The sequence below is a fragment of the Halichoerus grypus genome, chromosome 11 (assembly GCF_964656455.1).
Source record: "Halichoerus grypus chromosome 11, mHalGry1.hap1.1, whole genome shotgun sequence".
Taxonomy (NCBI): Eukaryota; Metazoa; Chordata; class Mammalia; order Carnivora; family Phocidae; genus Halichoerus; species Halichoerus grypus.
In genome coordinates this window covers 48,608,643-48,622,139 of record NC_135722.1, presented here as the reverse complement: position 1 = coordinate 48,622,139, position 13,497 = coordinate 48,608,643, and the positions used below count along the sequence as shown (strand labels likewise).

Here is a 13,497-nt window from a genome sequence, read left to right as displayed (position 1 = left end):
GCTTTCCCTTCAGGCGCCAGGATAGGCCACTGGGAGCCTCAGTCAGCTGTACTCCCTGAGCAACAGTGTGCCTCATCAACAACTTTTTAATGAGGTCACAGGCTGTGACTGCTCATTAATAGGCTGGTTAGTCTGCAACCCCAGGGATGGAGGAGAATGAGGATAGAAGCCAGTGAGAACAGAGCTCAGGCTGCATCAGAACTGTGTCAGAGGGAGAGAGAACAATCCCCCGTTAGCAGAGACTCCTAGGCATTCACTCTCAGGTCCCCAGGCTCTCTTCTGACCCTCAGAGACTGATTCTGCCGGTAGAGGTCTGGAGGGACCAAGGCCTTAGAGGGGAGCAGTGATCCCACACTCGGGCCAGAGATTCTTGAGGAAATCAAACGCTCTTCAGGTTTTCTTTGATGCTTGCATAAATGGGATATTGCCCTTGGAACTTTTTGTCCCCTTGCTTTCCATAACCATAAATTTCCTTGCTATTCCCCCACACACATCCAAGTGCAGATTCTTTTGTATTATTTCTCAAGTCTTTTTGAACTATACTTATCATGGGAGTTTAGAGGTTGGCCCTCATCTTCTGTCTTCCTTGTGTACTATCTCTTAGAGATCCCATCCATTGCCAGGGTTTCAACAAATCCTGTGGAGATGAAGCCTGCTTGTGGAGATGAAACTTGGGTATTGGCTTATATCTCCCATCAGGATTACTGGTAGAGCCTCCTAACTGATCTCCCAGCCACCAGTCATATTGCAGACTTACATGTGCCTCTCATTCTAATTCATCCTCCTTACCATCTCGAGTTCTAAGTGTGCATGTGAAAATCTGTCATTTTCATACTTAAAATCCCAACAATTCACCCTCATCTTCAGGATGAAATTAATGTTCATATATTATACAAACCCCCTTCTATTTCAGTTCTATGTAGTTCAGCTCTGGTTTATTTTTCCAATTTTGGTTCTTACCATTCCTCAACCATATAGTTGAATAGATAGTCAACTATTGCCCTTGGGAACTATTTTCTTTCCTCCTACACCATACATCTCTACTTTCTCTAAATATAGTCCTTTTTATTCCGCTCAACAATTTATAGTCTGAGAGACATGGGTTTAAATTCCATGTCTACTACTAAGAACTATGCAAGTTCATAGAAATTACTCTAAATTTTATTCTTACATATCCCAATCTATGAGAATAATATAATAATGTAATTATATAACATATGTATAACAATATTTAATGCATAATTATATATAATAAATTTAAAATTACATAAACCAACTATTTTCACTTGTTGAGCTCTGTGAGCCTTTCTATAGTGTCTCTGTCAATTCAAAGTGGGAGATCAGTTATGCAGAATTCCCAAGGATGTTTGCTGTGTAAAGTCCACCTCCTCCCAGAGAATAAGATGAATAGGTTGAATATCACCAATCAAAACATGAATGATGTAACCATGAGTCCATAGGATGGGAGAAAGGTGCACTTGAACACCCAGGCACCCTACTTAGCATAAAAGTCCAAACCTTGCAAAACATGGGTTAAGAATCAGAGACCATCAGGAGTGTGCTGAGCTGGTTAGCTGAGGGTCATATACGGACCATAAAGCAACTCTAACCCCTTTTGTGGTATGCTTACATGATGACATCCTGAATTTAAGGTTTACTTAGAATAAAACACAAACATGTTTTTCTAATCACCAAACCTGAACAATTTTTTTCTTATTAATTACCTCTCTTTTTTGATTCAATTCTTCATTGATTTATTGTTACAATCCATCAAGGAACATTTATAAACTGAATTCTGAGACTACAGTGGTGAATGAGGTGCTGCTATTTAGTTGGTGCTCTTTCAATAAATGGGTCAGAGAAGTAATTATAAAATGAAAATGTTATTCAGTGTACTTTACTCTGTTATAATACCATAACTTGATCATTGCTATCATAGAAGTATTTATTTAATTTTTTTAAAGATTTTGTTTATTTATTTGACAGAGAGAGATAGCGAGAGCAGGAGCACAAGCAGGGGGAGTGGGAGAGGGAGAAGCAGGCTTTCCGCCGAGCAGGGAGCCCGATGTGGGGCTCAATCCCAGGACCCTGGGATCAAGACCTGAGCCGAAGGCAGACGCTTAATGACTGAGCCACCCAGGCGCCCCTATCATAGAAGTATTTAACCAGTCTTCAACTACTGTACAATGTTTCTTGGCAACACACTTTTTACTCATCCATTAGTGTTAATTCCCACTTCGGTTGCCATTGCCATTGGCCCTTTTCCTTATTCTTCTTTTTGATTCCACCTTTCATTGACATAGTCTTTCACTTAATCAGTGAACATTTATGTGCTGAGTTCTGATCCTACACTAATGAACAAGGTACTGCCCTCTAGGAGCTCTTAGCTCCTTAAGTGAGACAGACAACTAAATAAACGGCTACAGAACAAAAAGTGCCATTCAAAGTGGTTAACTATGTTATAATTCTACATTTAATTCTGCCATCAGAATTAGTATTCAACCGGTCTCTAAGTGTTAATTCTTAAGGGCAAAATTCTTCCTCATTCTTTGTTTCAACTCCCATTTTCCTATTTGCCACTGCCTTTGGCCTGGCCCGGCCTCCATTCCTGAATTATTATTATATAAGTCTTCTCACTGTTCTCACAGCTTTGTGCTTACTTCCCAATCCTCACTTTTACACTCACTATTAAGTACTGGATTTACAGAGTCCCTACCCTCAAGGACACTACAGTCCAATTAAAGGATAAGTAACAAAGACTTCATAGATAAGTATGTAATTATATAATGCTATTACTGCTGTGAAGTAAAAGAACAAAATTTTTGCAGAATAATACAAGGGAACTGTGAGGGAACTCCTTTCTGAATAAGTAACATCAGGAAATCAAAAAGTCATACCAGAAAATCACCAGGTGAAGTTGAAGAGGAAAACATTAGAAACAAATGGATTAATCCATGCAAAGATCCTAATGCAGGAAAGAGTTTGGTGCATTTCATGCAAGAAAAAGAAAGCAGCCAATCTGCAACAATTAAGTGTAATGCAGAAATAGTGTTGGTAGCAATAATAGCAGCGATGTTCACCATCCTATAGTCAACCAGAATGCCTCTTCCCCTCCTTGCCAGCAACCTTCAAGTCTCAGGTCAAATAGTATCTTTTTTTTTTTTTTAATTTTATTATGTTATGTTAGTCACCATACAATACATCATTAGTTTTTGATGTGGTGATCCACGATCCATTGTTTTCGTATAACACCCAGTGCTCCATGCAGTACGTGCCCTCCTTAATACCCATCACTGGGCTAACCAATCCCACCTCCCCCCTCCCCTCTAAAACCCTATTTGTCTCTCAGAGTCCATAGTCTCTCATGGTTCATCTCTCCCTCCAATTCTGCCCCCCCATTTTTCCTTTCCTTCTACTAATGTCCTCCATGCTATTCCTTATGTTCCACAAATAAGTGAAACCATATGATAATTGACTTTCTCTGCTTGACTTATTTCACTTAGCATAATCTCCTCCAGTCCCATCCATGTTGATGTAAAAGTTGGGTATTCATCCTTTCTGATGGCTGAGTAATATTCCATTGTATATATGGACCACATCTTCTTTATCCATTCATCTGTTGAAGGGCATCTCGGCTCTTTCCACAGTTTGGCTATTGCGGACATTGCTGCTATGAACATTGGGGTGCATGTGGCCCTTCTTTTCACTACATCTGTGTCTTTGGGGTAAATACCCAGGAGTGCAATTGCTGGGTCATAGGGTAGCTCTATTTTTAAAGTTTTGAGGAACCTCCACACTGTTTTCCAAAGTGGCTGTACCAACTTGCATTCCCACCAACAGTGTAAAAGGGTTCCCCTTTCTCCACAACCTCTCCAACATTTGTTGTTTCTTTCCCTGTCCATTTTTACCATTCTAACTGGTGTAAGGTGGTATCTCAGTGTGGTTTTGATTTGGATTTCCCTGATGGCTAATGATGATGAACATTTTTTCATGTGTCTGTTAGCCATTTGTATGTCTTCTTCAGAGAAGTGTCTTTTCATACCTTCTGCCCACTTTTTGACTGGATTATTTGTTTTTTGGGTGTTGAGTTTGAGAAGTTCTTTATAGATCTTGGATACCAGCCCTTTATCTGTAGGGTCATTTGCAAATATCTTCTCCCATTCTGTGGGTTGCCTCTTTGTTTTGTTGACTGTTTCCTTTGCTGTGCAGAAGCTTTTTATCTTGATGAAGTCCCAAAAGTTCATTTTTGCTTTTGTTTCACTAGCTTTTGGAGATGTATCTTGAAAGCAGTTGCTGTGGCCGATGTCAGAGAGGTTACTGCCTATGTTCTCCTCTAGGATTTTGATGGATTCTTGTCTCACATTGAGGTCTTTCATCCACTTTGAGTTTATCTTTGTGAGTGGTGCTAGAGAATGGTCAAGTTTCATTCCTCTGCATGTGGCTGTCCAATTTTCCCAGCACGATTTATTGAAGAGACTGTCTTTTTCCATTGCATGTTTTTTCCTGCTTTGTCAAAGATTATTAGGTGTATGACTGAATCACTGTCTCTAATACAGCTCACTAGCCTTTTCAAAAGTGAATAGCCTCAATTCACTTGATCAATGTTTGGACAAGGGCTTATGTCTTCATTTTATACATCTTCCTTAACAAGCCTAGTATTAGCAAAAAACCACAAACAAAAAGATCTTATATTACCAGAAATCTAAAATAAATAAATAAAGGAAGTCTACTTGACTGAATCCTTTCTTTCAGCAGTTTCCTAATTCTTCTCTCCTGGATTTTGTTTACAGCAAGTACTTAGTCTTATGTGCTTAATTGTTTATTTGTTCAATGCCTGGCAGCCCCATTCCAATGAAAGTTTTATGAGCATAGAGACTTTGTTTTGTTCATGTCTCTTTCTCAGGGTCTAAAACAATTCCTGACATGCAGTAGTTGCTCAGTACATATTTGTTGATGAATAACTATTGACTATACGATAGGATATTGTAACATTATATTCATATGAGATATGAATATACATGCTGTAATATAATATATTAACACCAAGGCTAAATGATATATCCCATCTAATCATATTAATGCTAGAAAATCAACATATTATCTTGTCTCAGCAATATGGAAAGTGAAACTCAGAGAGTTTAACAAAATTGCTAAGCATCACAATTCAGAGAGCTCCAGTGCTGGAATTAAACTGAAGTCCCTCAGAATGCAAAAACTTTTGTGCTTTTCTCTACACAATGCCACATTCCTAGAGTATGGGTTTTGTTTCTTGAACTTCATCCTATTGGCATCTGATATTCCTTAGGGCCCCAAAGGACAGTGGATCCAAGAGAGATCAGGTATGGGAAGGAAGAGGAGCTAAGGTGAGCCCAATTACACCTGGGGGCAAAAACAGATGCCAGCCCTTCCACTGGCCCTGAGGACAAACGAGACACAGCTGGGAATAACTCTCCTAAGTCAGGACTGGGAGCATGGCCAACCCATATAGTGTGCTCACATGTGCCTGACAAAGGAGGCAGCAGGGACCTGGCTTCCGGTCCAGCCATTAATGGCTCCTCCAGGCTAGAGAGTAAGACTTCCCTCGTTCCTCTTCTGGTTATTCTGACAACAGAGCCAGAGGTCTTCAAATACTCAAGGACAAGCAGGAAGTATAGGTGTCAGGCAGAGCTGAGCAAGGCAGATCTCCCTATTGGGTGCAGGTAAGCCTCCCTGCGAGGGCCAGTTCAGCCAAGGGCTCCTCTTCAGGTTCAGATGCTCAACTGGACCAGGTTTGGCAGGCTTTGGAGGGACACCTCATTCTATTCCTGTGTCTGCACTGGTAAGATCTCAACAATTCCTCTCATGCATATGCCTCAGTTTCCTGTTTCTACTTCATCAGTTAAGTGAGATCTGAGACCACAAAAACTTTGAGTTTACCAGTTTTCCAAATCTGTCCTCCAAAGTTTTCTGGGTCAGAAATCTTCCAAGCCCTGCAGCCTCCCCAGGACATATACTTCCTCTAAGTTTGACTCTCCTCTGATTAACTCAAGGAAGACTTGCCTCAATGGAACATTCATGAAGCAGAGCACATCAGAGTACATTACTTCTTTAGGGCAATATTATGGGTGCCGAAGACCTAGAAGAGTGGGTTCCTATTCCTGGTGCAGTCAGTCAAATGATTAGCAGAGAGATGTTCCTGCAGAAGTTCTGGAGGGACTGGGTGGGAAGGGCCTGTGGGCTGGCCATGAGCCACCAGGTTCTGTGATGCCTCCCACTCTTGAGCCAGGGTGCCATCTCTTTTTCCCCAGTAGATTCCAGAAGTTCTATGGGAATCCAACGGGCCATTCCATCTCTCCTCCCTCTGCCTTTCCAATCCTCTTCACCAGCCCCAAACACTACACTTTTGTCCTGAAATGGAGCTTCTCATGAAGGTGGTTTTAGGAGAGAGTATGAGTAGATGTGGAATCCAATGGAAACTCCAGGAATAATAAACTTCCTGAAACTCTTGTATGCATTTTTCCACCCATTTTATCCAAAAGTACATATAAATAGCTAAATCTGGATCTGCTTTAGGCCTACTCCTGTAAATAATAAACAGATCCTGGCCTAAAGGAACTTGCAGATTAAATTGGGAAATTCTGATACCAATAGATAATTAAAACATAACTGAATAACTAAGTATTTTATTTTATTTTTTTAGTTTTATTTTATTATGTTATGTTAATCACCATACATCATTAGTTTTTGATGTGGTGATCCACGATTCATTGTTTTCATATAATACCCAGTGCTCCATGCAGTACGTGCCCTCCTTAATACCCATCACTGGGCTATATAACTAAGTATTTTTAAAAAGTACCCAGGAATAACCACATCTGGAAGCATCACAGAGGAAACATCTGGGTTTTGAAAATGGGAAGGAAAAAGTCAGCTAGGTAGAGGAGACACATGTACAAACACAGATGATGTTATATGCAAAGATATTAGAGCAGAGATTGGCCAACTACAGCCCATGGATGAAATCCAGCAAGTCCCCTGTTTTATGGCCCAGAGCTAAAATGGACTTTTACATTTTTAAAATGGTTAAATAAATCAAAGAATAATGCATAGCATCTGAAAATTACATGAAATTCAAATTTTGACGTCTACAAATAAAATTTTATTGGAACTCAGCCATGCTCATTTGTTTGGGTATTGCATATATCTGTATTCCTAATGTTTATTTGTTTATCTGTACATTAGGTGTTTTAAGAGAGTGTGTGTGTGTGTGTGTGTGTGTGTGTATGCATTTGTTTAGATACCAAGCAGTTGCCACAGAGATCACATGATCCACAAAGTCTAAAATATTTTCTATCTCACCTTTTACAGAAGAACTTTGTTATTTCTGGTATGGAATCATGAAGCAAAGTAATTATTAATAAATGGTGAGAAACTCAGCATTGGTGGAGATTAAGGTACCTGGATGATGAGGAGACAGAAGATAAGAACTAAGAACTATTCTGTATTCATATTGTGTGTCTTGCTGAAAACCCACCCAAGTGTTGCTTTTATCATATTTTTTCTGGTTATGCTTCTTAGTGCAGTCTCTGCTTTGTATTGCCCATGCAGCCAAGTTACCAAATTGCTTAACTACCAAATTAATCTCTCTAAACATCAGGTCATCCATTGGCAACTTGGGGAGAGATAATAATAGCATCTAAGCCAGACAGTTGTGAGAAGAATAAAAAATAAAAATAGAAAAAGTAAAAGTAAAAATACACAGCATAATTCTATTATGTCCTCCAGTAACTACTACCAGCATGTGGTCATCATTTTCATTTCTATTGTGATTGCTATATAACAATTAATAATTAATTAATTAATTAATAATTATTTTCTTAATTGCTGCTATATAACAAATGTAGCTCACTGTAAAATGTTTAGAAAGCCAGAAAATGAAGTTGTAAATGAAAGAACCCTATCCCTTTTCCAATTACTTAAAGGCAATTATTGGTAAAATTTTGCACATCGTCTTAGTCTATTTTTCTCTGTGCACGTATTTATGAAGTTGGAAGCTTACGTGTGCACATGTGTATTGTTGTTTTCTCATTTACTATTATATTATGGATATTATTCAAGAGCAGTAAATGTCCTTCAAAAAAGACTTGGATGATTACATGTTATTTTCTTAATTGTTTGATTCTTGGTTGACTTGGTCATTTATGGATCAGTGGTTTTTTCCCAATTTTGACATGATAATGATACCACACAGAGTACATTTGTATGTAAAATCATTGTCTATGGTTCTGATTATTGGCCTAGATTAGAAACCCTGAGGAAATTCTTGAAGCAAAATGTATGAAACTTTAAGGGACTTCATACACATCTTCTAAATTGCTTTTCAGAAAAATTATGTTGGGGCGCCTGGGTGGCTCAGATGGTTAAGCATCTGCGTTCAGCTCAGGTCATGATCCCAGGGTCCTGGGATCCAGCCCCACATCGGGCTCCTGGCTCAGCCGGGAGTCTGCTTCTCCCTCTCCCTCTGCCTCTCCCACTGCTCATGCTCTCTCTCTCTCTGTATCTCTGTGTCTCAAATGAATAAATAAAATCTTTTAAAAAAATTATGTTGATTTACAGTCAAAATCTACACCGTTCCTCTCATTAGCACTGTGTCTTGGGATTGTTTTCACTTTTTTAATTTTGATGAGAAAAGTTGAACTTCTGTGTTATTTACAGATTTGTTTAGTTTTTGCTTATTTCTACTACTGGGAAAATTGAATAATTTTATTTTTTAATTTAATTTAATTTTTTTTAAAGATTTTATTTATTTATTTGACAGAGAGAGACACAGTGAGAGCAGGATCACAAGCAGGGGGAGAGGGAGAGGGAGAAACAGGCTTCCCGCGGAGCAGGGAGCCCGATGCGGGGCTTGATCCCAGGACGCTGGGATCATGACCTGAGCCGAAGGCAGACGCTTAACGACTGAGCCACCCAGGCGCCCCGAAAATTGAATAATTTTATATGCTTATTCCTTATTGGCATTTTTGGCAAACTGAATCTTTGTGGCCTCTGATTTTTGCGGGCAGAGGTAATGTTTTTCCTTAATTAGGTGGATGACCTCTTTACAAATCATTAGATGCTTTTAATTGTTTGTTGAATAACTACAAATACTATTCCAGTTTACCATTTGCATTCAAAATTTTTAAGAGTTTTTTTGAGTTACAGGGGCACTTGGGTGGCTCAGTTGGAAGAGCATGTGACTCTTGATCTTGGGGTCATGAGTTCAAGCCCCATGTTGGGCATAGAGTGTACATAAAAAAAAAAAGAAAGAAACCTAAAGAAAAAGTTGTTTGAGTTACAACCGTATTGTATTCTTAATAATATATGTATTTATCTCAATACAAAGTAACACATTGTCAAGATGAATAATGTAGAATATATGAAACACAAAGAAGAAATTTAAAACACTTATATTCACACCAGTAAGATTGTGATATTTAAAGGAATACAACTGCAGTTTTTCTATGTACGGATATAATTTAATATTTTAAAATAAATGTCTTCATACTGAACATTCTATTTTGTAACATATACCATCCACTTAGCTAAATATATTGATTATTTCTCATGCCATTAAGTGTTCTTCTATAACATAATTCTAAATCCCTGCAGAATTCCATAGCAGAGATAACACTATTTAACTAATGCTTATTTTTATTCTTTTTGTTTATTTGTTTGCTACTACATTGCCATATCTAAAGTTGAGAGGAGCATTCAAATACAATTTGCACTCAAACGCAACCTAAAATTGTATATTGGTTATCTTTGATATATTTTGTGAAATCTATGAGTCACTTTCACTTATCGTGTTTATTTCCCTTCACTTTTAACATAAATGAGCACTACAATTTTTTAAAATCTAATTTTTTTTATAATTGAGTATAGTTGACACATAATGTTACATTAGTTTCAGGTGTATAACTTAGTGATTTGACAGGTTTATACATTATGCTATATTCATCACAAGTATAGCTACCATCTGTCCCATTACATTGCTATTACAGTATCCCTGACTGTATTCCTCATACTCTGCCTTTTTTTTTTTCCCCATGTCTTACTCATTCCATAACTGGAAGCCTGTATCTCCCTCTCCCCTTTATCCATTTTGCCCAATGCCCCATCCCCTCCCATCTGGCAACCATCAGTTTGTCTCTGATTTTATAGTTCTGATTCTGCTTTTTGTTTGTTTATTATTATTTTTTTTTAGATTCTATTTATGAGTGGAATCATATGGTATTTGTCTCTCTGTGTGTCCAAAAACCTTATTTTTAATTTCCATTTACTTTCTGGTAACTCTTACATTTTTTTCCCCATGTTTAATAGCCATTTTGATTTCAAATGTATGATTATATCCATTGCCTACTTTTGTTTTTTTTTCCCCAGGCCTTAAAAAAATTTTTTTTATTGTGGTAAGAACAGTTAAGATGAGCTATACCTCTTAAATTTTTAATAACACAATACAGTATTGTTAACTACAAGCATAACACTGTATAGCAGATGTCTAGAACCATCACTCTAATATTATGCTATTAAGTTCAGAACTGGTTGTTGTTTTATATAAATATTCAGGTTGCATTAAAAAGTAGTCTCCTATTTATGAGTTAGTAAAATTTTCTAGATTGGTTTTCTTACTTAATCAGACTCCATCCCATGACCCTGAGATCAGAACCTCAGTGGAAATCAAGAGTGGGAGACTTAACCTAATGAGCCACCCAGGTGCCCTGTATTTATCTTTTATTAAATCAAAGTGAACCTTACCTATTAGTAGAAAATGATATATTTCACTTAAAATATCACACATTTATTAATGTAATTGTATTCTCTTATAATTTAAAATTTTAAATTCTGTTTCTAAGGTTATTTTCGATTTCTAATTTCTAATATTGAATATTTTTCTTTTCTCTATTACTTTATTAAATTTTCCAACAATTTATCTCCACTTTTTAACTTTTCAAAGAACAAATTTGGATATATTTACCAATTTTACAATGTATAAATTAATTTCTTTTTTTAATTTAATTTTATTTTATTATGCTGTTAGTCACCATACTATACATCAATAGTTTTTTTGTTTTTTGTTTTTTAAATTTTATTTTATTATGTTAATCACTGTACAATACATCATTAGTTTTTGATGTGGTGATCCACAATTCATTGTTTTCATATAACACCCAGTGCTCCATGTAGTAAGTGTCCTCCTTAATAAGACACATCATTAGTTTTTGATGTAGTGATCCATGATTCATTGTTTGTGTATAACACCCAGTGCTCCATGCAGTATGTGCCCTCCTTAATACCCATCACTGGGCTAACCCATCCTATAAATTAATTTCTACTTTTTGTTCTATTTCCTCCTCTCTGTGTCTATTTTGCATTCTAGTTGATTTGAAAACCCAGTTGATTTAATTATTTCTTATGGTGTAATGATGCTTAATTCTCCCCTCCAAAATTTTTAACCTGAATATACTATGTTTTGTCATGTTTGTTGTCAGCAGAAATCCGTTGTTCTTCCAAATTCCTTTATTTATGGCTTTATTGGGATATAATTAATAGTTAACATTGTGTAAGGTATACAATGAGATGATTAGATATGTGAATGTATTGTGAAATGATTACCACATTAAAATTACTTAACATATCCTTCACCTCACATAATTACCTTGTGTGTATGTATGTGTGTGTGGTAAAGACATTTAAAATCTACTCTTTGCAACTTTCAAGAATTTAATACAATATTGTTAACTACAGTCACCATGCTGTACATTATATCCCATTATTTGTCTTATAACTGGCAGTTTGTACCCTTTAACCCACACATCTCCATTTCCCCCAACTCCCAGGCCCTGGCCACCAGGAGTCCATGCTCTGTTTCCATGAGTTTGGCTCTTTTAGACTCCACACAGAAGTGAGATCATATAGTATTTGTCTTTGTCTGTCTGACTTATTTTACATAGCTTAATGCCCTCAAGGTCCATCCATGTTGTTTGTTGCAAATGGTAGCATTACCTCCTTTGTTATGGCTGAATAATATTTCTCTGTGTGTGTGTGTGTGTGTGTGTGTGTGTGTGTGTGTGTGACATTTTCTTTATCCATTCATCCACTGATGGACATTTAGATTGTTTCCATATCTTAGCTATGGTGAATAACGGCACAATGAACACGGGAGAGTAGATCGCTCTTAACCCCACCTCAAAGGTATTAAGTGTGCAGCAGTAAAAGGGTGTGGTAGACATGATCTGATTTGTCTTAGTAAATATGGTAAAAAAACAAAACACAAAAAAGATCATAAAAAAGAGTAACAGTAGGGAATGATGAACTATTACCCATTCCAGAGCTCAGGCTCTGGGCATTCTTCCTTATGTCTTTGTTCTTAGATAATACAAGGCCCTTCCTCTTCCAACTGAGATCTTGATCTTGCCTCTTTTCCTGACATGAAAAAGGATTCTGAAAAACAAATCCAGAGTCTGACTCTTCCAATCAAGAATCTCTCTCCATGACCACAGCTGGGGATTCATTTCTATATCTATGGCTAGAGGAAACTGGACAAGAGTTGAGGAGTTTATCCTCATGAGCTTCTCTTCCCTACCTACAGAAATACAGTCATTACTCTTCCTGACATTTCTAATCATCTACCTGGTCACCCTGATGGGAAACAGCCTCATCATTCTGCTTACTTTGGCTGACCCCATGCTGCACAGTCCCATGTACTTCTTCCTCAGGAACTTGTCCTTCTTGGAGATTGGCTTCAACCTAGTCATTGTGCCCAAAATGCTGGGGACCCTGCTGGCCTGGGACACAACCATCTCCTTCCTTGGCTGTGCCACACAGATGTATTTCTTCTTCTTCTTTGGAGTTGATGAGTGCTTCCTCCTGGCCACCATGGCATATGACCGCTATGTAGCCATCTGCAGTCCCTTGCACTACACAGTCATCATGAACCAAAGGACACGTGCCAAACTGGCTATTGCCTCCTGGTTTCCAGGCTTTCCCGTAGCTACTGTGCAGACCACGTGGCTCTTCAGCTTTCCGTTCTGTGGCACCAACAAGGTGAATCACTTCTTCTGTGACAGCCCACCTGTGCTGAGGCTGGTCTGTGCAGACACAGCACTGTTTGAGATCTATGCGATTGTTGGAACCATTCTTGTTGTCATGATACCCTGTTTGCTGATCCTGTGTTCCTACACTTGCATTGCTGCTGCCATCCTTAAGATTCCATCAGCTAAAGGGAAGCATAAAGCCTTCTCTACCTGCTCCTCCCACCTCCTTGTTGTCTCTCTGTTCTATGTATCTTTAAGCCTCACCTACTTCCGGCCTAAATCCAATAATTCTCCTGAGAGCAAAAAGCTGCTGTCATTATCCTACACTGTTGTGACTCCCATGTTGAACCCCATCATTTATAGCCTGAGAAATAATGAGGTGAAGAATGCCTTTGGTCGGACCTTCCGAAAGGCTTTAGGCCTTAGAAGTTGCATCCCATAG

The 13,497-nt window shown here is 38.0% G+C and overlaps 1 protein-coding gene across 1 annotated transcript; it reads left to right on the top strand.

Moving 5' to 3' along the window:
- Nucleotides 1-12,543: 12,543 nt before the first annotated feature.
- LOC144379524 (olfactory receptor 10A2) lies at nt 12,544-13,497 on the top strand. The gene has a single exon (XM_078059171.1). It carries the CDS (start codon nt 12,544-12,546, stop codon nt 13,495-13,497), a length of 954 nt encoding a protein of 317 aa, XP_077915297.1.

What these genes read in the sequence shown, in the direction of transcription:
- LOC144379524 (XM_078059171.1), top strand. Translation starts at nt 12,544, where the DNA reads ATGGCTAGAGGAAACTGGACAAGAGTTGAGGAGTTTATCCTCATGAGC.